General features: G+C 39.4%; 1 protein-coding gene across 1 annotated transcript; it reads right to left on the bottom strand.

The window, feature by feature from the left end:
* Positions 1-3,179: 3,179 nt before the first annotated feature.
* On the bottom strand, positions 3,180-26,951 carry plekho1a (pleckstrin homology domain containing, family O member 1a). Its single transcript, XM_047382812.1, has 10 exons — positions 26,925-26,951; positions 25,287-25,436; positions 16,032-16,172; positions 11,880-11,984; positions 11,706-11,807; positions 11,323-11,622; positions 10,000-10,097; positions 6,762-6,924; positions 6,559-6,671; positions 3,180-6,437 (listed from the first exon to the last, which is right to left on the bottom strand). Exons 1-10 carry the CDS (start codon positions 26,949-26,951, stop codon positions 5,648-5,650), a joined length of 1,989 nt encoding a protein of 662 aa, XP_047238768.1. The 3' UTR covers positions 3,180-5,647.
* Between the last annotated feature and the right edge of the window lie 910 nt (positions 26,952-27,861).

Genomic DNA, 27,861 nt, shown 5'->3' on the forward strand with positions numbered 1-27,861 from the left:
TTAGTCGGCTAGCTTATCTCAATAGTTGTTGAGTAGTCACGTTACATGAGTTACATTTTAAAGATTTCGATGTATCTAATTTTATTATTTTATTTTCTTGACTTTTTGCTTTTAAAAATGTTTGTTTAAAACATTTCCTCTGTTCAGGCCCACATTTTATTAAATGTAAATGTACACTAGTATAGCCTTGTTGTGTGAAGAAACAAACATTTAAAGCCACTACTGAAAATGTTTTTAACACAGGAAAAAAAACTTGTTCATCCAAATGTTGGGTTAACATTGACATCATTTAAGCAAATGTCAAAGTCTTTATTATTACAACTTTGCAGTTGTATTGTGTATCTGGAGCTGTATAAATTTAAACAAATTAATGCAAACACACACACATACACCGGCATCCACATCTAGTATTAGTCTAATGATCTTTTTTTTTTTATTCAAACAGGAAATAAAAATCAGCCAGTAAGGTGAGATAAATAGGCTTGCTTTGAGTTAGTTTGACTCAGAAATTTAGTATAAACCCGTCATGGTGCTGAAACTAACCTAAAGCAAAATAAAGCAGCTGAAGATGTTCACCTTACCAGCAGTTTAGCTTATTACAGTTTGCATTAACATAGGTTGCAGAGAATGCACACAGAAATTCAGCAGTGTTTTGTTTTGGTGTTTTCCCACAATCCATAAAAAACATCATCAGATATACCTGAAGTCAAGTAAAGTCAGCAAACAAACAACGCAATAACTCATATTTCCACATAAACAGTGATTACAGCATTGGATTCTGCCTAGAAAATGCTTTTTTTCAATGTGCATATACATAGAAATAAATTACAGATTAATACAGTTGTGTCACATCCTCTCAACATTGTCATTCACAGTGCAAATAACCCATAGTGTGATTTAGCTCTGTCAGCGTCAGCGCTATCTTATCCATGCTCTCAGTATCTATGACAAATGTGCAAAAACCCACAAACTGGAGAATAAAAAACGTTCAAACATTGGGACACCGCCAAACTTATAGTAAATAAGAACCTTTTATATTACAAAATGTGACTTTTTACATAGACAATATTAACCATAACAGAACATTAGCAGCTCTTATCATCCTTTATGTTCCCGACAACAAACAGTGAAAAAAAAGTTTCAAGTTGAGACTTTTATTCAGCTGTAAATCTATAAAATGTATGGATGTTCAGATTTATGCTGATTGTATTTTTAAGTAATTAGTGAAAGTACAATGAAAGAACTAGTAGTATTCTGTGTTTCTGGTGCCATCCACATGCAAACCTACGATCAGGGTATAAAAACTTGTTTTTATTGTTATGTCAAATGGCAAAGCAATTTGTTTTAGTTCAAGTGTAAAATAATATAGTCTCTTTGCGTTTTAATGGAGATATAACCAGAATGCATTGTTTAATTTATGAAGTCATAGCCTAACTTTTAACCTAACGTCAACCTGCCTTCTCTGCTTTTTGAGTATTAATGTGGCTGCGTCACAGCTCCGCATACAGGCCTGGAATAGACACTACAGCATTTTTGCTTGTATTCAAAGTTTTGTGTGGATGAAGAAATTTATAGGAACAAGATTATGGACAACAAACTTTTAAGAAACAACAAATATAAGGATTGTTTTTGTGTTGCCCTAGCCACCATTTCTTTCAAAACTTCCCAGGGGTGGTTTAACAGATGAGTTAACTTCAACTGTAGCATAAGAATTGCAAAAAATCACTTTATGGAGAATGAAAATGCTGTAGAAATATTTAGTGAAAAAAGTGAGAACCTGTAAACCACACATAGTTTTCCCTCCCTAAACAAGCTAATTTAAAGATCCAGTGTAGCATTCAGGAAAGCCTATTATTAGCTCAGAATGCAACATGATATTTAAAGCTGTTTGCTTCCAGTAGTTTTGAATTGCATAATCATAGAGGCTTCTGATACAGTTTGATGTACCAATTTATATGGAAAAGCTCCTCAAGCATTTTACATTTCAATGCTACTTACACAGCCTTGAGAAACCAAACATACAATGGTCTGCCAAAAAAAAACAACAACAAAAAAAACTTTTTAACAGGGATATATTGAATGGAGGTGGCACAATAAACAACATATTTAGCATTTTTGCTAATAGAAAATCATCTGGGCAGGAAACGTGGATGAGCTTCATAAAAAATGGTCTCCATGTAAGAAAAACCTGTTGTTGCAGGATAATAAAACTATGGTAACCTTGCATTTAAGGGAAGAAACAACCCAAAGTCTAAGGATGAGTACACAGAGCAGAGTACACAGAGCAGGGAGTTAACAGCCGGACCACTGAGGTCACCGTGGGTGTTGTGCGTCAGTATGAAGTTTATCAAGTATGAACATGCTTTCATTGAAGTGTTTTTCTATTGTTATGTGCCCTTTGTCAGTACAAGACATTTGCTAATGCCTGAAGATTGAGTTAAATCCATAACCATGCTTCCCAAGCATTCCTGCTGTATGTTTTCCTATTACAATGTAAGCAAATGAACATTTCAAGCTGCTGTTCAATTCAGTCAGTCATTTTCTACCGCTTATTCCATAGTGGGTCGCAGGGGAGCTGGTGCCTATCTCCAGCAGTCTATGGGCAAGAGGCGGGGTACACCCTGGACAGGTCGCCAGTCCATCGCAGGGCAACACACAAACAACCATGCACACACATTCATTCATACACCTAAGGGCAATTTAGAGTGACCAATTAACCTAACTGGCATGTCTTTGGACTGTGGGAGGAAGCCGGAGTACCCGGTGAGGACCCACGCATGCACGGGGAGAACATGCAAACTACATGCAGAAAGACCCCCGGCCGGGAATCGAACCCAGGACCTTCTTGCTGCAAGACAACAGTGCTACCAATTGCACCACCGTGCAGCCCCTGTTTGATTCAATATCAGTATATTAACTTTCCTGCCACCTGCTACACGTGTAGCTTTAGTTACTTTTTAGGGCTTATCTGTGTATATTTCAGCTCTGTGTAAATTCAGTACTTTATTTGACCATGTGTGTAGCACATTATTTGGTCAAGGGTGGTCAAATTTGCCTGGCTGCCACCCCCACCCCCCCCCACCCCCCCCCCCAGCTGCAACACGGTTAATTTTGTTACACATGTCCATAAATGGACGCTGCACCAGCTGCTTCACGTCTGCAACAAATTACCTCCAGCAGCTCCATCTAAGGTTTAATCATGCATGATGCGTGATGCTTCTAAGTGCATAGGTGGTGAACACATTCTGTCATGTATGTCTAAAAAACACATTGTGTATTATACCTGTAATGCATTTATGGATCAGCTTTCTGTGGCTGTAAATTTGTAAGGTCTGTGTTTAGATGCGTACTTTTGTGAAAAAGTATTTGCCCCAATACTGTTTCTTTTTCTGGTTTTGCTTTTTTGTTACACTTAAACATATTTTCAAATGATTATTTTATTTATTAAGGGGAAAAAGTTATCCAAACCTAATTGGCACCTTTTGGAAAAAGTAACTTCTCCTTTGTTGAATGAATTCATTTCGATTAACCCCATTTGGAGGACGTCTGAGTTCAGTTTTACAAGCTACTGTACATCTACACACCTGTACAATCAAGACTTCACATAAACGGAACCTGTCTAATGACACGAAGTAGGCTAAAAGATCTCAAAAACAAACACGTCATACCCTAATCTAAAGTAATTTAAGAACAGATGAGAAACAAAGTCACTCACATCTATCAGTCCGGAAAGAGTTACAAAGCCATTTGTAAGGCTCTGGGAGTCCAGTGAACCACAGTGAGAAACATTATCCACAAATAAAGAAAACAAGATACAGTGGTGAACTTTCCCAGGAGTGACAAATGTACTCCAAGAGGTCATCAGTGACTCATTCAGGATGTCAGAAAAGATCCCAGAACAACATCTAAAGCACTCAAGACCTTACTTGCTGACGTTAAGGTCAGGGTTTATAATTTGACAATAAGAAAAAGAGACTGGGCACAAATGGCGTCCAGGGGAGAGGCGTGCGTCACGTTTTACATCTGGCATAAAACTATTTTATGCCAGATCATTTTAGAAAAAGGAACTTACCTAAAGTCAAACACGGTGGTGGTAGTGTGATGGTCTGGGTCTGCTTTGTTTCATCAGGACCTGGACAACTTGCTGTAAATACTAAAACCATGAATTCTGCTCTCTACCTGAAGTCCTGAAGAAAAACGCTGAAATGCTGAGTTTGTGACCTTGGGATCAGGTGAATTTTGGTCAAAAAAACAAAATTAAGGTTTTGGAATGACCTAGTCAAAGCTTAAATCCGAATAGGACGAAAAAGTAATTAATATTAAACAACCCTCAAATTTGGCTGAAATAAAATAATTTTGCAAATGAGAATGGACCAATATTCCTCCAAGACTCACAGCCAGCTTCACATTTTCCCATAGGGCCGGATTAGTTTGGATATCTTTCTTCCCTTAATAAATAAAATCAGCATTTGAAAACTGCGGTTTGCATTAACTCAGTATATTTTTGCCTGATATTAAATTTGTTTGATGATCTTTTATTTTATGGAACCATATTTGTTAATTATCTTTTGATCATTTTTTTTAATCAAAATTTCTACAAGGTTTTAATAAAAAATAAAAAAACATTGTTTTTTTTTTTTAAATCAGCTTCAAATATTCAACATCTGTGCAAATAAAATCCTAATTTCAGCCACACAGCATCACATGAACAAATGTCTTTCACCACACAGTAAACTGGTTGCAGTGATATTGTTACAAAGAAGTTGAGTCCATAGTGCAGAGTTTATAATATCGGAGCTGGTGTGAGGCTTTGTTTCACCCTAAAATTTCAAAAAAGACTAAAGAAATTAGTTATTATTGCTTATTGTTTTTGTTTTTTTTTGCTAATCTTTTACAACTTTAACTCCCTGATTTTGGCTGAATCTTGACAAGACTGTGATTGTATGAAAATCAACAACAGGTGTGAAGGAAACTTAAGAAGATCTACTCTTCATTAAGCTACAACTAAATCAGGTCAAGCAATTTTGAAGACTTTTTTTTTTTTAAATGCTACAAAGAAGACTTGATTAAATATATCAGCAAACAAACTGGTCAAAGCTCTAAATCAGTGCAGAAACCTGAAGCCTGTTTTGCTTCTTGTAAATATAAAAATTAAATTTTGTGCTCTTCAGTGAATTCATCATAAAAAGGTTTGACATCTTGGTTTTGAAATGAACAGAGAGGATTTTCTCTTCACTTTCTGCAAAAAGAGACAAAGAAGAAAACCGTGCAGCATCATTAAAGAAGATGAAGGGGAGCTCCTCTCCATTAAAGCCGCATTAATTAAGAATAAATGTGAAGCTCCTGCCACAGATGGAGGTCTCCCGAGTGGGTTTCTGCTTGGTGACAGAGCAGAGCGCTAGGCAGGATTAAAGTCACAAAATCTCCTGGAACAAAACGTATCCCTGGTTTTTAAATAATCCACAGTGCATCGTCACAGGCATCCTGTTGCCCTGATTTATAAAAATTGGGAAATCTTTACGGAAATGCGATCAAAAATGTAGAAATTGTGTAAACCTTCTTAGTTTTTTTGTGCATAAGCATGCAGAGTAATGCCGCCACGTTCCATGAGCAAACACCAACGTGAGGAACAGATTTTGTTTTCTCATCAGGGGGTCTCGGATTCATCGTCGTCCTCCGGTGACGTTGGGGAGGCAGGAGTGTCGTCCTCCTCTGCAGCTGCGGTCGCCGCAGGCTGTAAAGCTGCTGCAGCCGATGTTGTCATCTTCTCATAGGTCCTCCTGCGCTGCCGCCTCAGCGTCTGGCTCTGCAGCTCCTTTACCTCCTGGAGGACTTCCTGCGCCTCTTTCCAGGACGATACCGCCTCCTCCAGGAGCCGCTCAGCCTCAGCGCGCCGTCTCTCCACTTCCAGCTCCTCTTCGGGCGGCACAAGAGGAGGAGACAGGCATTGTTGGTCGGGGGTTCTGGACAGAGAGGAATCGAAGGATCTGGACAGACCTGGGGAGTTTTGATTCTGTTGAGTGTCCTTAATGCCGCCTAGATGAGGGGAGTCAGTTTCACTGCTCTGCAATGAATCAGTTCCTTCCACCTGACAGGAGTTGGATCTATTCAAGGATGGAGGAGTTTCAGAGGTCTTCTGTGGAGGAGAGTGATCCTTTCTGTTGGAGTTGGCGTCTGATGATGCCTTGAGTTTTGGTGTGTCGGAGCTCTTTGATTGAGGAGAGCCACTCAGATGAGGAGAATCTTTCAGGCGAGGAGAGTCTGCGGCTTTGGCTGCAGGAGAGTGAGATCTTTTGGAGCGAGGCGAGTCGGTGGCTTTGGAGCGGTTCTTCTTAGCTTTGGATCGAGGAGACTCTCTTCCTCTCAGTCGAGGTGAGTCTTTGCCCCGGAGACGAGGCGAGTCGCTGCTCCTACTCCTTGAAGATCCTGATGACCTGCTGAGGAGGGTGAAAATCTATCAAACATTGATCTTTGCAGAACATTATTTATTCATCCTTTCTGACATCTCAAAGCTCATGAATCATTTCACTCTCATGTCAACAAACGGATGAAACCAACCTGGAATGCGGAGAGTCTGAGCCCCTGAGGTGGTGAAGTCGAGGGGAGTTGATGCCCTTCAGGTACGTCGAGCTGCCTCCTCGTTCTCTCTCAGCTTTGGCCTTCTGCAGCTCCTTTAAGCAGCAACATTTACCATCATTTTTACAATTTACATTCTGACGCAACTTGTTTACAAAGGACAGAGGTTTCTGAGGCCGTCACACCTGCAGCCTCATTTCCTCCAGCAGCTCCTGAGCTCTCTGCATCCTCTGAGCGATGAGGCTCTGCAGCTGGCCGACAGGCTGGGTGGAAGTCCCGCTGCCTGCCTCCTCTTCGGTTGGACAGCGACGAAGAGCCGAACGAAACTCTGACCGAATCATTGCCGGTCTGGAAAAAAGGTGTTAGTGGTATTAGTTTATTTATCTCATTTTAAAGATCTGAAGGCTCAGTCATATTAGTAAAAATTATTTATCAAAAATGTATGAGCCCATGTGTGCTCAGTTTACTTTCAATTTATTTTGTCAGGATTTCATGTGATAGTAGTGCCCAAGTGTGAAGGAGAAGGGAAAGGATGTGTGGTTTTCAAAATTTTACACAAAAACTGATAGAGCAAGGCGAACATTACGAAGTGAAGCAGCCAAGAGGGTCATGGAGGAGCTGTTTGTCTTTTTCCACAAGCCATGTAGGGGGCAGTGCAAACTTGTGGAACAGCAGGCAAGACTTGGGCGTTAATGATTACAGATGACTGAGCCTGCGCTACTTTGCAAAGCAAAATGGGCAAAGTTTTTATTGTCTAGATGTGCAAACGTGGTAGAAACATTTGTCAAAAGGCTTGCAGCTGTAAATGCAGCAAAAGTTGCTTCTACGATGTCTGAATGTCTGAAATCTGTGATTGTAATGTGTTGAAATGTTAAAAACTTCATCGAGTATTAACATTTCTGCAAGACACTTTGTTAATTCTCTCTTAATTTCTCTTCTTAATTTGTGAGGCTTCTATGTGAATCAGATAAATAACACACTAAAATTAAGAGTAAGTACAAAAGTCAAAAAGGAAAAGCACATGTTGGGTAAGTCAATGGACCAATCACTTACAACCACTAACTAACCTAGCATGTGGTTTTGTGCAGTCAGAAATTAACCAGAAAACCAGTGAATATTCCAGTATAGTTTCATACATGCAAAATGAGAATATGCAAACTCCAAACAGAAGGGCCTCAGTTGGGATTCAAATAGGGAAGAGGTGGGAACACAGCTCTCTCTTATTTACAACCAAAATAAGGCCAGAAATAATAGCAGGAACAGAGATCCATTAGAAATCAGTTTTGTGTTCACAGATTATTGCGATGTTTTAACCGAGTGCTTCCTAGTGAACAACTATAAATTCACTTTTCGTATTTTTTAGTTCATGCCTGAGTTTAATAGCTCCAATTGTCAAAAATCATAAAATCCCCTTAATTATACATGTTGAAACACCCTTAAATTTATTGTACAATCCTCAATTTTCTTCCTGATAGCTTAAAGACTTACAGGGGTTGGACAATGAAACTGAAACACCTGTCATTTTAGTGTGGGAGGTTTCATGGCTAAATTGGACCAGCCTGGTAGCCAGTCTTCATTGATTGCACATTGCACCAGTAAGAGCAGAGTGTGAAGGTTCAATTAGCAGGGTAAGAGCACAGTTTTGCTCAAAATATTGAAATGCACACAACATTATGGGTGACATACCAGAGTTCAAAAGAGGACAAATTGTTGGTGCACGTCTTGCTGGCGCATCTGTGACCAAGACAGCAAGTCTTTGTGATGAATCAAGAGCCACGGTATCCAGGGTAATGTCAGCATACCACCAAGAAGGACGAACCACATCCAACAGGATTAACTGTGGATGCAAGAGGAAGCTGTCTGAAAGGGATGTTTAGGTGCTAACCCGGATTGTATCCAAAAAACATAAAACCACGGCTGCCCGAATTATGGCAGAATTAAATGTGCACCTCAACTCTCCTGTTTCCACCAGAACTGTCCGTCGGGAGCTCCATAGGGTCAATATACACGGCCGGGCTGCTATAGCCAAACCTTTGGTCTCTCATGCCAATGCCAAACGTCGGTTTCAATGGTGCAAGGAGCGCAAATCTTGGGCTGTGGACAATGTGAAACATGTATTGTTCTCTGATGAGTCCACCTTCACTGTTTTCCCCACATCCAGGAGAGTTACGGTGTGGAGAAGACCCAAAGAAGCGTACCACCCAGACTGTTGCATGCCCAGAGCGAAGCATGGGGGTGGATCAGTGATGGTTTGGGCTGCCATATCATGGCATTCCCTTGGCCCAATACTTGTGCTAGATGGGTGCGTCACTGCCAAGGACTACCGAACCATTCTTGAGGACCATGTGCATCCAATGGTTCAAACATTGTATCCTGAAGGCGGTGCCGTGTATCAGGATGATAATGCACCAATACACACAGCAAGACTGGTGAAAGATTGGTTTGATGAACATGAAAGTGAAGTTGAACATCTCCCATGGCCTGCACAGTCACCAGATCTAAATATTATTGAGCCACTTTGGGGTGTTTTGGAGGAGCGAGTCAGGAAACGTTTTCCTCCACCAGTATCATGTAGTGACCTGGTCACTATCCTGCAAGAAGAATGGCTTAAAATCTCTCTGACCACTGTGCAGGACTTGTAGATGTCATTCCCAAGACGAATTGACGCTGTATTGGCCACAAAAGGAGGCCCTACACCATACTAATAAATTATTGTGGTCTAAAACCAGGTGTTTCAGTTTCATTGTCCAACCCCTGTAAATCTTAGATAAAAGGTCACCAGCTGGTAGAGAGTGCAAGTCAGAGGTTTGGTTGAAATAAATCAGCGGGACTGTACAATATCTCATAAAAATATCATCAAAGCATTATTAGTGTGTAATATTCTTATCGTAAAGGACTGTTTGGAGAGCAATAATTGTTGACTAACATGATCCTAGTGTAAAAAACGTGCATTTTATATGCTAATGTAATATTTAGCCAGTTGGACAGAGTTTCATGGCAGGAGGTGCTAACCCCAGACACTAATAGCATTGCCTAAAATGCTGAAGGCAACAGAGCAATGAAAGCACAGATGAGAAAGAGAGGAAAGAAGAAAACAGGCATATATCGCACCTGATATTGTCATCAATATTTACCAATTATATCACAAGCAGAATTTCCTAACATCATGCTGCCCTATATATCATTGTGATCCTAATTTATTACATTTTGGGTAGAGTTGGAGGATTTTATGGTGTAGATGAAGAAGCTGAATTTAGAAACCAATGCAACCTTTCTCTACATGACTGCAAAGGTGGACCAAATGAAAGTAGAAAGGGATATTTGCTCTAGTACACCTCCACAGTCAAAAGAACAACTTCAAGATGATAAGTCATTCATTTCCAATCAGATAAGTAGGAGAATTATTTGTCTGTGTTGGTGCACCTGGAGGAGAGGACTTCATCCATGGAGGCGCAGCGACTCCGACCCTGCATGCTGAACCTCTTGCCAGGCTGCGGCGTTCGAGACTGAGCTTGAAGTACCTGAAAGGGGAAAGGTCAGATGTGCAGTTTGTGGTTTTAAAGGGTTCACAGTCTTGGTTCAGAATGATGCAAGAAACCAAGTGTGGCGATGCACACAGATGATGAGAAAATGACAAGACCTTTAGAGCTAAATAAAAAAAATGCCATAAAACTACAAGATGTGCCAGGACAGAAACCTAAGTAACTTTCAGCACTGATTATGACTCAGGAGAAGGACAAAATCTCCAAGTTTTGCATTTCCAATTTATTTACAACATCCTTCAAACCTACTGACATCCATGCTAAAGAGGTGTACAAAGCCCCAAAATAAATCCATCTTTTACTGCGGCAGCATCATGAACCGCAAAGCTTGGAAAAGAAACCCTATCATTAATTTGAGCATATTTATTCAGTGGGGAATTGTTCTTAACATAATCATTTGAGCCACAGTTATTGGCACATCTTACATGTCCTGAGGAATAAATGTAATTTATACTTTACTTTTATAACCTGATCAGTTCTATAAATATGACCCATTTGCCTTAGTCACTCTTCAAAATGGGAAAGACAAGAGGGCATTGTATTTAGGCTAACCAGAGCAGTGTTGGTCTTCAAAAGTCAGGAAAAAAAAACAGCTACCGAACTTAACTACTGAGGTTAAGTCTCCATGACAATTATTAGATCCTATCAACATGCCGACGGGTTGTTCATGAAGCACGCCGAGAATTAAAGTATTTTTACCATCACAAATGTGAACATGCTAAGCTTGTTAAACTCTACTGGGACTGGATGAATACATGGGAAAGCATCTCCAGCCCACTGTTAAGTATGGCGGAGGATCTGTGAAGCTGTGGGCCTGTTTTTCTTCAAAAGTGCATTGAAAACAAAAAGATATCCGGTGGCCTCTGCCTATAAACTAAAAATGGATCATCACGTGGTCATTTAGTAGGATAATGATCCAAAAGACACTGCACAATCAGCACAGAAATGGTTCAACTAGACACAAAATCATCCTTCTCTCTCATTGCAACTTTTTCCCCTAAAAATATATGAAAGTGTGGCTTTTGGTATTTCATCAGAGTGAGATTATGTTACTCTTCAATAAAAGATTAATTTAATTTAACAAATATTTACCAGAGTCCCAGTAAATGTGGAAGATGCTGTTCAACAAATTTGGACATAGAAGTTGGGCTTCGGTCTAGGTTAAACTTAGGTTCTCATTTTACGCTGTCATGTTGTGTCTCACCTGGACTTGCTGGTTCTTATGGACTTTGGAGGGCTCCAGGTGGGACTGTTTACCCCAGGAGCGCTCACTCCCTCTTGGTAGGCTACCTGTCTTCACTTTGGGCTCTTTGGATGTCACCCGCAGCTTTGAAACATCAGTACCAGCTCGTTGACGGCCCCCGACCCCCCCTTCGGAGGCCTCTTTCTGCAGGTCGACCCGGAAGCTGTCCTCCCAGGATTCGTCGTCATCATAGTCAAGGCAGAATCCATCCTCCTCTGCGACCAGGTCAAGGGTCAGCATGCCATGGGAGGATGTGGAGGCCTGCAGTGAGGTGTCAGAGACAATTTCATGAAAAATTTTGTTAATTCAGAATAACAGGAAGGAGGAATATGGGATCTTTTTACCACGGCCATGAGGTGTCCTCTGGTCGGCAGCCGGCGGCTGTGAGGGATCTTCACTCGGTCTCTGGTGAGATGATCCAGAGCACTATCCTCCTCAATGGTCACCTGAAAGCCCATTGGAATGACATGAATATTTCCACAAAACTTCATAACCCTGCTAAACAAACTAAGCCGCACCTCATCTAAGACTCTGTTCTTGGCCTTGATTATGGCCACATTCAGGGTGTTGATCCAGGACTCCTTCTCCTCCGGACTCACCGCCAGAAACACCAGATTAGGAACCTGTAGAAATATGACGTTTAATCTTATCTGAAAAACATTTAAGTGCTGCATTCGTCATGTGTTTCCCAATTTAAATGTTACAAAGATATTGTTGTACAATTCAGTGTCGATTCAGTATTAATACTTTCCAGGAGTTATTTACTGTGTGCTTTCACACAGAAAGGCTGTTCTGCAGAGATCCTGCTCCTCTGATAATCTCATTTTCTTTGCCATGGATCATTCTTTGTTGCTCACAGTTCATCATAAATGCCAAAAATCATTAGATTAGAAACATCAAATGCTGAGTTATTGCTCTACAGTTTCATGTTTCCTCATGGTTAGCTCTTGCCATAATAAACAAGATAATATTTGAACATTTTGTGACTTTTTGCCACTAAACACTGCTGCTTCACTCACATCACATCAGATAGAAAGCCTTTTAAAATCATAATCCGCAAACTTAAAAGGACATAATCTGCCTCACATGAGAAAGCAGTTTCAGTCACGTTTGCTCTGCTTCAGTTCAGAGTTGCTCGACTAAGAAAGAGTAAACAGGAAGACTGGCATGAGAAAATGTTTCAGGGATTATTCTGCTGTAACTCACAGACTAATGGGATTCTGCAGATTAAACCTTTTTTAGAGGGTAAAAAAAAATTTCAGGGCTTGGCCAATCAGAGCTGTTCAGGCCATGCAGGAAGGCGATATACACTCAGATCCACCAATCCTGGCACAGAAGTCATGGGAAATCCACCATTGAGGTAGCCATGTTGGACAGTTGGGACATCATAATCTCCGGAAGCAGTGGACAGACGGAGATGAATAGAGACACACAGAAAGGACGAACTGTAGAAAGAGTTCAGAGTTTTCACATCTGGAGCAACCAACGACTTAGAAAACAATATTTTACTGCGGTAGTTTGGAAATATACTTTAATCTTTGCTATTTTTAATGCATGGTTCTCACAGATTGTTCACGTCAACATTACAGGTTTCCCAGTAGGTAGGTAGGTGGTAGGAAGGACGGTTGGAATTAAAATGGGTTTGATGTTGCCGCTGATAACAAAATGTCCAAAATAATTTTTTAGTTCTTTAATCTTCTGTGCAGAGACAATCGTGGTTCGTTCTTTAAGTTTTTAGCCTTTTAAAGGCTGGATTATTAACAGGTCTGGTTAAGCATAAAAAACAGAAAACATTCCAAGAAAACGGAGGGGTACTCAAGAGAAAATTAATACAAAAAAGGAGCCAATCTTCAAAGAACGACTTTCAAAGTTCCTACAGAAATCTTGGGGAACCACGAAAAAATCTGGTCCATCAGGAAAAAAAGGATTTTAAAGAAAAATTACAGATGGCTTAAGACTTTTGCACAGTAGTCTATCAGGGAATACATGTCCATGTATGTTCATGCATATAGAAAATGCTCATCTGTTCACTTAAAACATAACCTTAAAATTAGAAGAATTTCACATTTTCTAATCATTTCAGCTGGAAAAGGAAAAAATCGCGAGAGTTTCTCCTCCGGGAGTACATGTTAAAAACCAAGTAAACCTTTAGGAATTCTCTCATAAGCCTTTTCAGTAGATAATCAGAGCAGGAGAAACCCCTGAGCTAAAACAGACTGATTAAAGCACTGCAGCTTGTACACGGCGACCTCATAAGATCTGCAAGTAAGCCTCCTCCCCGGTCTGAATTATGCTCTGTTGGATGTGGGTTTTATCTGACCTCCAGAGCATCATCAAAGCTGCAGCTGAAAGAAAAAAAGCTTCTCTCACACGGAAAAACAAAAACCTCTACTAATCAGTTTAAAAACAACCCATCAAATGCAGTCGCTTTAAACCATGAATGTTAGAACTGTAAAAGATTATGTGGAAAAACAGTAAAATCTTTATAATTTTCTACAAGTTGCTCAAAATATTTCCCGTCTTTGATAACTAACATTGATCAAACGTGCTCCAGGTTCCTTAATAGAGGTCCACTACAGTTAATTTGAATATAATTCATTTATTTAATTAATTTAATAAAAAATCCAAGAATTTATCAATTTAGAATATAACACAAGACCAATAAAAGGGGATTTTTAAGTCATGTGGGCCTATCGTAACATACGTCAATGTACTAAAGAGTATCTGGACTGTACACTCGGTTGGGCCTTTGTATGAATTACTGCATCAGTGCAACAGGAATGGACCTGATTAGTCTGCGGTTCTGCACAGGTGTTAAAGAAGCCCAGGATGCTTTAATGGCAGCTTTCACCTCAACTGCATTAACATCAAGCCAGTTTGCTGGCCAGCCAAGCACAGTAACACCATGGTCATTAAACCAGCTTTTGGTACCTTTGTCAATGTGGTCCAGTACCAGATCCTGCTGGAAAATGAAATCCACATAAAATCCTCTATAACACTTGTCAGCAGAAGGAAGCATGAAGTGCTCTTACGATTCCTGGTAGACAGCTGTGCTAATTTTGGACTTGATAAATCACAGGGGACCAACACCAGCAGATAACATCATCAGTGACAGTATAAACGGTTCCGTTTGGTTCAGGAGTGGAGTAACACAAGGAATGTGAGATTTGTAGCCCGTATCCTGGATATGTCTGTGTGTGGTGACTTTCGAAGCACTGACAATTACAATCTTACAATTCACAGTCCTCCCAAGGCTGCAACTGTGTCTTGTGCAACTGCCACAGTTTTTCCTTTCACTCGACTTTCCAATAATGTGAATCAGTCCCTCCCACACAAACAGACATGCAGCCGCTTTACAGATTTACTACACAGCATATGTCCAACACAGCAGACATGTAACATAAATCAGCTGGAAATAAGAAGAAACGCCGTAACTTATTCATGAACATGTCCCCTCCCCTCCGAAGCTCACCTTCATCATCATCTTCCTCAGCCTACTGACGCAGCTGTCCGAAAAATATTCAATTTTCATGTCACTGGTCGGTTAAATGTCATCCAAAACTTCAAAACCATTAATCATCCTCTTCTGTGACATTATAAGTGACCAATTATCCAGAAATAACACAACTCTGGGAGCTAACGGAGCAGAGCGCAAGATAGCTGGGAGGGACTTGCAAATTCACGCAGCTTTTATGCACACAAATTACGTGACCGGAGAAGGTGCTACCTTGTCGGAAAGGTGAGTGTCTCTAGCTTGTAACGGACATCAGGGGCTGCTGTAAAAAGAGCGTGGTTTTATGTTTTGTTCACATAGTCAGCCCCATCTGAAGGACCTTAAAACGTGATCTTGGGTGTTTAAATTTCTGTAAAACCAAAATTATTTGTGAAAAACTAATTTGGCGTATTCTTTTATAAATATTAAAGCCTCCTCTAGTGAGGGATTTAGGGAAAAAACAGCTGTGTCTGTCGTGATTTTAGAGGCGGTTAAAAACAGGTTAAAAATCTTTTTTATTGGTCTTAAGAAATATAAAAAATTTCTGAGAAACTGAATTTAGGATTGTCATTAGCTGTAAGCCATAATCATCTAAATTAATAGAAACATCAGTTTTACTTTTAGAATGGAGATGATGAAACATTAATTTTTTTATTATTTTCTAATTGACCAAGATGCACCTGGATGTGATTGAAGCAACACACTTTTAGCTGAAAAACTCATAAAAAATGTATACATTTTGTTTTGAGTTTCATTATTAGAAAATGTAATAATAGTTTTGCTATATGTGAATTGAAATCAAATGAAGATGTGAAGAGGGGACTTGATTATTGGGGCCATCAGATCAACCTGTGTTTATGGTCTCATAAAACCTTGGCCAGGCTATGAGTTACCCTAAGAAGGGTGATCAGTGGCTCTGCAGGTATCAAAGCCAAAATTGCCTTTACTTCTTTTAACATGGTGAAAAGGTTAGGAGATTCCCCAACTTTGGACATCATATACAGCTGACTGACAGCTCACATTCACAAGTGGAGTAGAGGGAGTGCCACATTACACTCTCTACAGCCAAATGAACCTAGTACTTTGATGTATTTTTTGGCATCACAGTGCAGCCTCAAACTGGAAACAGATGGCTAATAAAATAAAGACAGAGGTGGAGAAAGGCAGGTTGACTCACTGTGTTTCCTCGCTGCTTGCAGCGCAGCAGCGTGAAGCGACTGTGGTTTTTTTTGCTCCGACTCTTCGCCTTCCTCAGCTCCTCTGAACGTTCATAGTCAGCCAGGTCAAACACTTCCTGGGCTTTGCGCTCATCTTTAACCTGCAAACACCAACACAGGGAAAGGAAGTATTTAGATTACATAAACACTTCTTATAATCCAACTGTTTGGCACCAGCTCTCTGCTAGTGCTGCAAAAACATAATTTGTGCTTAAAGGAGCCCCTTGTGTTTTTAAATTTAAAGCAAGGCTGGGGGATGATAAGACTTTAACCCAAAAACAAAAACGCAAGCAACATCTTTGCACTTTTATAGGTTTTGTCACATTACAACCACATAGTTAAATATATTTTACCGGGATACCATGAAACAGAACAACACAAAGAAGTTCATAATTGTCAAAGAAAGACTATGCATGAGAAAGCAGCCAAGAGGCCCATAGTAACTCTGTAGGAGCTACAGAGATCCACAGCTCAGGTGGGAGAATTTGTTGTCACAACAGATATTAGTCATTTACTCCTCTAACCTGAATTTATTAGCAAAATGTTGAGAGGAAATCCATTGTTGAAAAAAAATCCATTTGATGGTAAACAATCCTGGAAGAAAAGCTGTAGAGGCTGCAGAAGACCTAAAGCTTGGGGTGGAGGTTCACCTTCCACCAGGAGAACAGCCCAAATCATAGAGATGGAGCTACAGAGGAAAGGTCAGGGGTCTCAAACTCCATTCCTTAGGGGCTGCTGTCCTGAAACTTTTAGATGTGTCTCTGCTTAAACAGACCTGAACTAAATAAGTAGCTCATTAGCAGGATTCTGTAGAACTTGACTGCTTGCCGAGGAGGTAATTCATGTATGCTGGACGAGGGACACATCGAAAAGTTGCAGGACACCGGCCTCTGAGGACTAGAGTTTGAAACTCCTGGTTTAGACCGAAGCATATTCATGTTAGAATGGTCCAGTCAAACTCCAGACCCAAATTAAACAGAGAATCCATGGCATGGTGTGAAAACTGATGGACTCAGATATTCTGAGGTTGCTGTAACTGCAGCAAAACATGGTTCCACTGGGTTTTATCCCAGTGGGGCTAAAAACATATGGATGCAATGCTTTTTACATTTTCATTTGTAAAAATATTTCAAATATTTTAATTACTCTTCACATTTATCCACTACTTTTTGTTCCTCTAGCACATAAAGGTCTGTGGTTTTAACAAGACAAAAGGTGGAAAAGGTACACAGCAAGGTTCTGTATGTTGTTTCTTGATCTGGAAGCAAAAGTGGATAAATAAACATGTTTCATATCCCTCACTTCGTGTCAAACAAATCCTTCGTCCTCACTTTCTTTCTCTCCCATGTCTGTTCCAGTAAATAAAAAATAAACATCAACATTAAGTAGCGTTTTGAAACGTTTCTCCCTGCACCTGAAAACGGTACACAAAACGAACCTCATCCACATCTGTCTTTGCTGCACGTTTAACACAGAGTCAGTGACATAGAAATAAGCATGTGTTTGTAACACAGATTGTACCATCTGGGTCGACCCAGCTGCTCGGTGATTTCACGAAGAAACCTGAAACTAAAGGACCATTCCCAACTCTCCTCTATTATTTAACTTTCTTAATGTTTGTGAGATATTTCAATGTTGTCCATAAGCGTTTCCTAATAGCATTCTTATCTAATAATGCTCTTAGCAGAAATATGGGTGGTTGTTTGACCCATTATCTATATTTAACAAATATTTATAACATTTCAGAATAATCAACATTGAATTATTAATCGTTTTATACAAATAAATTCCAGTTCACATTTTTCACATTCAGGTCGAACATCTGGCTTATTAGTTTGAAGATTTTGGGTCCGTCTGTTAATGATGTGCAGAAGATTTAAAAAGAAAAACCGTTAATGCATTAATTCAATGACAGAATACAGTTTTTATTGGAATGAATACATATGTTCTGCAGTGCTATTTTTACTAAGTTTGGACCCGGTTAATCTGCACAGAGGATAAAGCTGTCACTTAATGAAAAATGAGTCAGGAGAGGATTCAGTGTGGGTTAAATGACTCGACTTGCTCCTGGCTGATTTCCATGTTTCATTCATCAGAGACGTTTTCACTTCCTTCAACTTTAAAAAGTTCATTTGACGAAAGCTTTTCAGCGAAAAGGAAAACCAGCTCTAACCAATGAAGCGATTCAGGACGGGTTTAACTGAGATGAAGAGACGTTTATTCATTTTTAACAGAACCTAACTCTGCTGGAACTGTAGCTTTAAATAAATGAAAATAGAGGAAGCAGCAACAGCTCGCTTTATCTAACCAAACCACAGTTGTGGACTAAAATAACTCAGGTTTCTTGTCTGAGTTTTTAACATTTTTTAAAGTTTTCAAAGTAAAGAAAACTGGAAATTTTGCATATTTAACTCCAGTCCTACACTGGGTAAAATGGGTCCCTGACCATATCTCTTATGAGGGAGAAATCAAACACCAGGGTGGAGTTTCTCATATATTTATTAAAAGGAGTGACAGGGTATATATAACAAGATATGGCCAAGAAATACCCTTCGGTCACCTAGGGGCAGTCTCTAGGATCGGTTACCAGTCTAGTCGCAAAGCAACAAGCTTATCTGCTCAGCAACAGAGTCAAACAGTGTTTTGTAAAGTCTATGCTGTAAATACCAATGTTGGGTTATTGGAGAATGTAAGGTGGGGGGAGTGTGTTAATTTAAAAATATCTACGTCATCCTGCAGCAGGATCAGCATCCTACCTTCAACAGACTTGTATAAACATCATTATATAGAGAGAACATCTACATTCCTGCCTATGAAACTTAGTTTTCCCTTCTTTGTTCAGCAGGTTTTACTAGAAATGAAAATGCAGTAAGAGCGAAATAAATTTTTTTACCGATCCTCCCATGGCGAATCTAACAGACGGAGAATGAACTGCCACACATGTTAACATGCATTCACTGATTTGCATTTAGAGCTGAAATGAATCATGGGGAAACATGTCTCCATCTTTAATCATTTAGAGGTGGGAATTTGTAACACAGCTGGAACTGAAACGAGATGCCTTACAGCTACAAAAAACTGCAGAACAATTCAGAAAATGTAAGAGTTTTATCAACTTTTAGAGAATTTAAGATCCCAACAACTTTTAATATAAATACATATTTAACCTGTGCTTTTATTTACATATTATGTAGTGGCTGGCCATAATTTAGGTCCTTGTAAAACCTTATTAATGACAAATAGTGATATACACAATCATACAAGACAGGTAGATAAACTGAACCTTCCACTTTATTACTAAACATATGAAATTTTTCATTCCTCATAGATGGGTCTAATTACTAAATACATATAATCAAATTCTCTCATATAGATCATCTTTTGAGTACAACTTTTAGGGTCTAGTTTGTTGTTTTAATGTATTTATAAGAAGTTCTATATATTTATCAGTTTTTACATTTCTTTGTTATATTCTATATTCATTGTTAATTTCTTCTATTTCACCGCTAATGTGTTAAGGGCTACAGTCCTTGATGCAGTTTTCCCCAGTTCGATTCCCGACCCCGGGCTGTGTGCTGCATGTCTTCATTGTGTCCAGCAACCGATGAATAAAAGCCATTTGTGCTGCAAATACTTTATAAAACATATGTTAAAAAAAACAAACATTTATTGACTGAAATCTGATTATACCAGAAACACACTAAAGTAAGTTTGTCTAGTTAAAAGAATGATCTATAATACAAGTGAAGCAAAATAGCCCCAGAACAGGCAGATTGCTGATAACTTGCATGATAGGGCTGCGCATTAACAAGAAAATATGTAACTGCAATCCTGTTTCTTTCTTTAAAGCTACAGTAGGTAACTTGTTAAATTTGTCATTGTGTCCTGACAGTGAAATATTAGACAGATAATCTTTGAAAAAAATCAAGCTCCTCTGGCTCCTCCCGGTGGTCCTACTGCCATTTCCAGAAATACACGCTCCCTGTCAGAAACAACCAAACAGAGCCAGAAGGAATGTCTTAGCAGTGTCAATCACGCTCGCATACGCGCTGCTCACATCTCTCCCCAGCACAGCACGTACCGTCGTTCAAGCTAAAGATTGCTGGTGTGCTGCAGCTGTGCTAATGGCGGAGAAGCAACCTGACATTACAGAAAAACTGACAATTTCTCAAGTGGCACTTGCTCAGGAAACAAAGACAGGTAAACAGAAGAAGACCGATGACTAAAAGCGAGCTACACGGGGGAGGAGCTGCGGAGGGAGGACTGTAGCACATCAGAGAGCTGGACGAAAGGACCTGTAAGGTGTGCTTGTTCAGATTTTCAGGCTATGACCAGGTTTTTTCAAAACTCCTTACTGCAGCTTTAACCATAGAGGCTATATAAAGAAAACAATAGGTTTTATACTCAACATCCTTTCAACTGGTTTTAAATAATATTTTTATACCTATATATGTTTGTGCTTTACTCTAATAATGTTACAGGCATGTTTAGTTTGCCTGGGATGGCCAATGTTAATGGAAGAGCATAGATATTTTAGATGAATTTCATTTAAATTTTGTAACTTTGTAATTTGTTACAAAGGTAGTTACATTTTTTGACCACAAGTCTATTAAATCTGAAACATTTTATAAGCCAGTTGACTAATGAGCATGTGCAGAGTGTATCATAAATTAATAAAGATCACTTTTCTAATTTAAACACGTAAAACTGCTTTTTTGTCTATGACAATGATGATTTAACATGTGTGGGTTTCCTCTGTGTACGTTTGAATTCATGAGAGACCAGCAGTAACATGTTGGTGTAGTTAAAAAACCACCAACAACATCATCAACACCACCATCTGCACATTTAAATGAAGCCTGAGCTTCAGCACAGCCTCCGTGAAGACATTTCAGAACAGGAACAAAAAACACAAGACTAAAAAGGAGCTTCGGATGTCTGGAATAGATCTAGCAAATCTGGATGATCAATTATCTGCATTAGATGTTCAGGACAAAGAATATTTCATGAGAAATATCTGCATGAAGGAGGAATGTCCTCTCTGTTTGAGTTTCAAAGTAAAGCTGCTGCCTTTAAAAATAGAAATCCCACAAACACTGCCTCTGGCTGCAGTAGTTAGAAGTCCTGGGTCATTCTGAGACACAGAAACCAGACAAATCACCAAGACTCACAATGACATAAATATGTAATTACAGGAAACGCACACGCAGGCTTGTTTTCATGACTTCAGAGCACATAAACGTGATTTACAACACTTCACTCAAGGCTCAACTTTAACTTGTTCTCTTGCTACCTTTAAGCACGGCTTTACCCAGAAATCTAATGATTTATGATATAAGTAATCAGATCAAACACCCTGCAGCATAAGTTAACCACACTAACTGGGTTACTGTGAGTCATTATGACGCTGCTCGGTTCATTCGGTCGACCTCCGCAGGAACAACAATAACAGGAGTTTCTGCAGCTAAAATAAAACCAAACACACGCAAAAAGAACCTCTGAGCAAAAACACACAGGACTCTGCGTCCTCATTCAGCTGAAACTGTGAGGGTGGTGTAAATGTGTGACTGTGTTGGTTTTATGAAGGCATTTTCCTGTCAAATACCCCCATTTCCACTTTTACTTGAGATCTGACTGGCTGACTTGGACTTTTACACTTGAGCACATATAACAGGAAAAAATGTACTGTCAGTTTCTAGACAGGGGTGGTAGTTTTGAATCAAGTTTATCCACATACATGCATCAAAGTTTTTAGGAACTCAAACGAAGTGCATCGAAATCCATGCTGTCAGTTGATGCATTTATAAATGGAAAATGGCAGGCGTTCGTAGTTTTGATGCATTTAATGAACAGGGGAAAAAAAGAGAGTTTTCAGTATTTGATCGACCGATCACCGTTGGGATCAAAGGAAAATCGGCCGATTTCAATACCGGGCCGATTCATTGGTTTATCTGTCGTCTTTTTGAGATTATTTTAAGTCTAGCTGTGATAATTGTGTTACTTGGCACTTAGGAGTGGTTGAGATGAAGATGTTAGATTGTGAAGGAATTGACCACTTTGACAATATGCTAAAACACATTGGATTATGGGTACAGATTGTAGAAAAGCATGTAAATCGTTAGTTGTCAAAGCGAGTAAGAAAAACCCTCAAAGCAGATCTGAACTGAAGCATAGTCGGTACAAACAGCTCCTTCTTGAACCAGAAAAAACTGAGTCCGAAACTACCAAAACAGCAAAGTGCCTATTTAAACAATTATTGTTTTTTAAACCACTCACTGACACACACCCTCCTCCTCAGATCTGCCTGTCTGCACTCTGCAGAGCTAAAACTAACCAGCTGAGATGCAAAACTAGAAAGTGTGTGAGAAAATCTGACTCAGTGTCCATCAGCCCTCTATGTGGAGTTGCATAAGAGACAGTTATATAATTTTGGAGCAAAAACAGAATCAGTGTGAACACTCAGCACCCAGGATCCAAACTGCTTCACTGAATTTAAGGTACCCCTGTCCTCTGAAGTGTGACTGATCTCTGACATGAAAACGGCCAGCCTCTGGCTGCCTGCAGTCAAAACTTTGCAGCATTAAAGGAAAATGTTGCCAAAAACAAGCAACAGTGAAGCCAGGTGTATCTTGTTCATGATTAGTTAATACATAACATTTAAAAATAAGTCTAGCACAGCACAGTAAAACAAATCTCTGAAGAGGAAGTTGGACTTTCATAAAACAGGAAGTAAACACAGATTACAGCACATTGTTCCTGCCTTGACTCACTGAAATCCCCCTTTCAGATCAACTGACTTCATAAAACATTAAAATAAAGAAAGTCACACCCAGTTTTCACTGGAAACCTGGAGACTTTTCAGACTTAAAGCACCATCAATACACTGTTTGACACCTGCATTTTACCAAGGATGCAAATGTTCATCAACTATATACTTATTCTTTTGAGCTGGTTCACTTGTGGGTTTTGCCATAATTTAAATACTGCAGTTAAAGAACTACTAGTTGTTCTTCTGTTTTGTAATTTGTCCTCTTTGTGGTAGCTTTTCTTCCCATTTTAAGCCATTCTGTGCTTATTTGTTCTATTTGACGTTCATATTGGTCTTTCTGTACTGCTCTGACGGTTTTGTATGTTTTTGGGGTTGTGAGGGTGTTTTGTGCTACTGAGATATTTCTATGGTCTAATGTTGGTCTGTGTGTAACAGACCTTTGGAGGGAGCCTGTTGAGGACATTTATTTAAAGCTGCCTTCATTCTTTTAGGCAATATTTTGCTCCTCTTTGTGATTTTTGCCTCTTTCTGTGATTAACTTGTGTTCAATATGAGTCTTTTGGGGTTTGTTTTGCATTAAAGTCATTTTTAATCGCTTTGTCACTGTTTTGGGTCCTGTTTTTAAAATTTCAGTAAAAGATCAAAGCGACTGACGGAGGCACAAGTTCAAGAGTTGCTCTGACTGAACACTATGAAAAACCTGCCTGAGCCGTTTTTATTTCATACACAGCAAGCAAACAGAGTCAGCGCTGATGTTGTGTATGTTTGAAACTCTGCGGTTCTTTTTATTCCCATTTTGAATCTCTGTATCCTTGTTTAAAGTGTGTTCGTGGTCGTTTTGTGTCAACATTTGTTTATTTGTGGTCGTTTCTGTTTTTTGTTGCCATTGTGAGTCTTTTTATGTTTGTTTGAGTCTGAGCCATTTAAAACCAGGTGGTTTTCAATCACATTGGATGTTAAAGGTTGTTTTGAGTCTTGTTTTGTTTGTTTTTAATCTCTTAGAGCTAGGCTCTTTATGGTCATTTTTAGACTATTTTGAGTCATTTCCTGTATGTTAGGAGTCTAGTCTGTTTGTGTTTTGAAGCTGTTTTCAGTTAGCCCCTTTCTAGATAGTTTTTCATTGCTCTGATAAGTCATTTTGGCTGCTATGTTATGTAGGGATTGCCAAAGCAAGTCAGTACAACTTGCACACAGACTTAGCAGAGATTTTAATATGGATGCCCTTCGTGACACAATCAGGATTCGAACCCCAGACCCTCGTATCAAAGACGCAGACTTAGCTCACTTCATTTTTGAATCTCTTAGTAGTTTTGAGGTTGTTTTGAATCTTACTTTTTGTTTTGAGCCTGAATATGTTCTTCCTGAGTCTCTTTGTGGTCATCTTAAGTATTTGTATGGTTGTTCGGAGTCTCTTTCGGGTGTTTTGAGGTTGTTATGAGTCTCTTTTTGGGTATTTCTGGTTGTTTTGAGTCTGATTTGGGTATCCTAAATCTGTTTTCAGTAGCTTTTTGGGACATTGGAGGGTGTTCTGAGTCTCAGTGTTTGTTTTGCATCTGCTTATGGTCTTCATGAGTCTCTTTGCTGTGGTCTTAAGTATCTATAAATTTGTTTTGAGTTTATAGTTGATTTGAGTCTCATTTGAGATGCTTGACTTTCGAGTCTCTTTGCGGGTGTTTTGAGGTTTTAAACCTTGTAGTGTTTGCTTTGAATCTTGTATTTTTTCTTCTCATCCATTTTAAATCTGTTAGCTATTTTGATTTTTTTCCTGGTTGTTTTTAGTCTTGTTTCTGGTGTACCAAGGTTGTTTTGAAACTGTTTAGAGATGTCTTAAATCTTTCTTTCAGCATTTTATTTGTTGTGAATCTATCCTGATTGTTTGTGTATTTGTTGGGTATCTGGAAACAATTTCTGGTGGTTTTGTTTTATGAATTTGTTTTCTTTGTGATTTTATTTACACCTTTGTGGCTGTCTTCAGTATTCTTGTAATTATTTTGAGTTTAGTTTATGGTGGTTTTGGTCTCTTTGTAATTTGCATGTATTTAGAGTTATTTTCAGAAAAAGAAGCCCTCTGAATCCTTAAGAGACTTTGCAAAGTCATTTTAAGTAAAAGAAAATCAGCATTTATGTTGAGTTTTAAGGAAAATTGAAACAAGGACAGTAAACTCAGGGAGAGAGGATTTGTTTTGCACTCTCCAGCATCACAAGTTTGATTCTTGAATCAGTTGCCGCTCCTGATCTCCGCTTGAGGACAGAAACTGTCTTCCTCTCTTTCTAACACCAACCCACAGTGATCACTCTGACGCCAAACAGCTGCTGAAGCTCTGAGCCCTGAATCAGTCTGGCAAAGCGACTCCCAGTCCTCCCAGTGCTGTCCCATAAACTGGAATAAACCACCCCTAAGCAGACCTCACACGCTGGTTGTGTTTTTGTGCTGCTCAGTCCTCACCTCCTTGTCTGAGATGTAGAGGTGATCTCCCTTCAGCACCACATAACGGCTCCGCCACAGCTCCCTGAAAATGCCTCGGCCGCAGAACTTCCGGATCCAGCCCACCTTCTCCGGCTGCTGGACCACCAGCGGACCGGAGTCCTGGAAGCCCTGAAATGGAGCAAGAAGAAGATTTAGGGGAAGAAAAAAAGCAGGGAGACCAGATAAAAAGAAAGCAGCAACAAAATAAGTGTCCCCTAAAGATAGAATTGGATAATTTGGTATTAGTTAATACTAAACATTTTATTTCATTTGTGTTATTACTGTATCATTATTGAACGAATTAAATTATTGCATTAACAACAAGGAAAGAAAGGAGCATAAAAGAAAAAAAAAACTCAATCTCAAAAACAAACAAAATAGGAAAGAAATTAACTGACAGGAAGATCATTTTATCTTATTTTTAGGGTGAAAATGAGGAATGACTAGAGGGATGAAAGAAGTAGACAAATATTTGGCCAGAAAAAAAAGATATTAACAGGTGAAGTTTCGGTCTCATACAAGAAGAAGAAGACAGACGAGGGAGAAGAGAGGTGGAGGAGGAATAACATGTGACTGATGGAGTGCAAATCTTCCCGATGATCATGTTTGTCATGATCTCACTGCTCTCCGTCAGTCTGACCTACTTTAATTGCATAACAGCCCAACTCTGACTGAAGAAGGAACAAGAAAAGTGTTGCAGAGTGAAAAAGATGCAATAAAATCAACTAAAAGAAAAGAGACGGGAAGCAACAGGACCTGTTGGGGAGTAACTCCAGACTCAAGAAATCAAAAGGAGACTTGAGACGATTTCAAAGAGACAAAACAAGACATGAAAGTAGACCTCGAAGTGGTTTGGGATGTCATTTTATTCTCTGATCTGACAATAACAGGTTTCAGTACTCCAGTTATTAATCTGGTGGCGGGAGGGAAAACAGAAGTTTGAAGAAAGCCTGATGGGAACCAGTATTTCCACAAAGACTTAGGGCAATTTACATGCAATTTCTGACTCCGCGTTCTGAGCACTGAAATGAGAAACTAATTTTCCTCCTCAGTGTAGTTTAAGATAGAAAACGTGGAACAATAATCTGGTTCTGGTGTCCCATAACAGCAGGTTCTTATGAGGAGAGAGACCCAAAAACTCAATGATGGCGAAGCGTGATAAAATATTCACTATCATTGTGACTTTCAGCAAGATTTAAACGTTTAATCATCTGGATAAATAAAGCCTGAACAGAAAAACAGTGAAGGCTGAAAAACTACAATAAAAATTATTTTTTACACACAAGATAAATAATCGTGAAAGCCTGTTTCTTTATTTCATCAATTAAACACATTTGAAATTATAGTTAATATCAGATGCACACGGAAATGTTGCACTAATGAAAAATCTCAGCGTTTTTTTCTCTATGGAGCAGCATGAATATTGATGAATAATGAACCCTGATCAGAAATCTGTGGGCTTTATATTTCAGTTATAACACAGAATCACTCAGCTGTCTGTGTCAAATTAAAGATGTAAAGAGTTATAGCCGAATAAATGTTTAAAACTGACTCTAAAGCTGAAAATAGTAAAAAATAATAATAATAATAATAACGGAAAAAATGTGTCTGACTGACCCGTCTGCTTTGGTTGCTTTTCTTCATCCTCCCTCCTCTCCACTCCCGGGGATAACCGCTCAGTTAGAGCGCTGGGGAAGGAGGAGGTTCGGCCCGGCCTTGTGGGAGCTGCAGCCCGGACACCGGTTTCTCTGGTCCCGGTAAGATGCTGGTGTCGGTGTCGCTGCGTCCGCTCGGGTCCACACCGGTTGTGTCTCCTCCTCAGCGCCGCGGCTGTTGTCTGAACACAGGCTGCATCCTCCCCCTGCGCGTGCGCGGTGCGCTTTGAAGCAGATGCTCTCCAGCACGCTCGCTCTCCCCCACGAGGACGCGCACCGCTGTTTTATTCTCAGAGAATTCAAAACAGCAGCCCGACAGCGACACCCAGCGGCACAAGTGTGAAAAAAGAACCGAGAAATCAAGTGTACCAAAGGAGTGTAGTTCTTTATGGGGTTGGGTAAAATAAAAAAATAAATATTTTTTTATATAAGAAAATAAATTACAATTTCTGACTTTATCTTTTGTCAAGGTTTTGACACAATTTGTTATAATTGATAGTCTTACAATGCCTAGCAAAAGCTGGACTTTTTTACATTTAGTTACATTTAGTTTAAATGTACTTTGTTGAGATCTTATGTTCTAGACACACACAAAGTAGTGCATGCTTGTGAAGTGGAAGCAAAATTATAAATAGTTTTCAAGATTTAAAAAAAACTGAAAAGGGCATGCCTTTATTTTCAGCTGTTGAGCTCTTCAGGTGGTTCTCTTGGCTTCTTCCTTGATTAACACTATCCTTGTCTTTCTTGTCTTGGTAGGTTTTTCATTGTCAGATGACAGATTGAACAGAGCTCTGTGAGATGTTCAAAGCTTGAGATATCATTTTATAACCTAACTCTGCTTTAAACTTCTCCACAACTTTATCCTGAAAGGTCTGCTGCTCCTTGGTTTCCATGATGGG

The sequence above is a fragment of the Girardinichthys multiradiatus genome, chromosome 13 (genome assembly GCF_021462225.1).
Source record: "Girardinichthys multiradiatus isolate DD_20200921_A chromosome 13, DD_fGirMul_XY1, whole genome shotgun sequence".
NCBI lineage: Eukaryota > Metazoa > Chordata > Actinopteri > Cyprinodontiformes > Goodeidae > Girardinichthys > Girardinichthys multiradiatus.

What these genes read in the sequence shown, in the direction of transcription:
- plekho1a (XM_047382812.1), bottom strand. Translation starts at nt 26,951, where the DNA reads ATGAAGAAAAGCAACCAAAGCAGACGG. An exon ending in AGAACAGAGTCTTAGATGAG is followed by an intron (nt 11,808 to 11,879) that starts GTGCGGCTTAGT and finishes ATGGGCTTTCAG; the next exon opens with GTGACCATTGAGGAGGATAG. An exon ending in ATAAGAACCAGCAAGTCCAG is followed by an intron (nt 10,098 to 11,322) that starts GTGAGACACAAC and finishes TTCCCCTTTCAG; the next exon opens with GTACTTCAAGCTCAGTCTCG.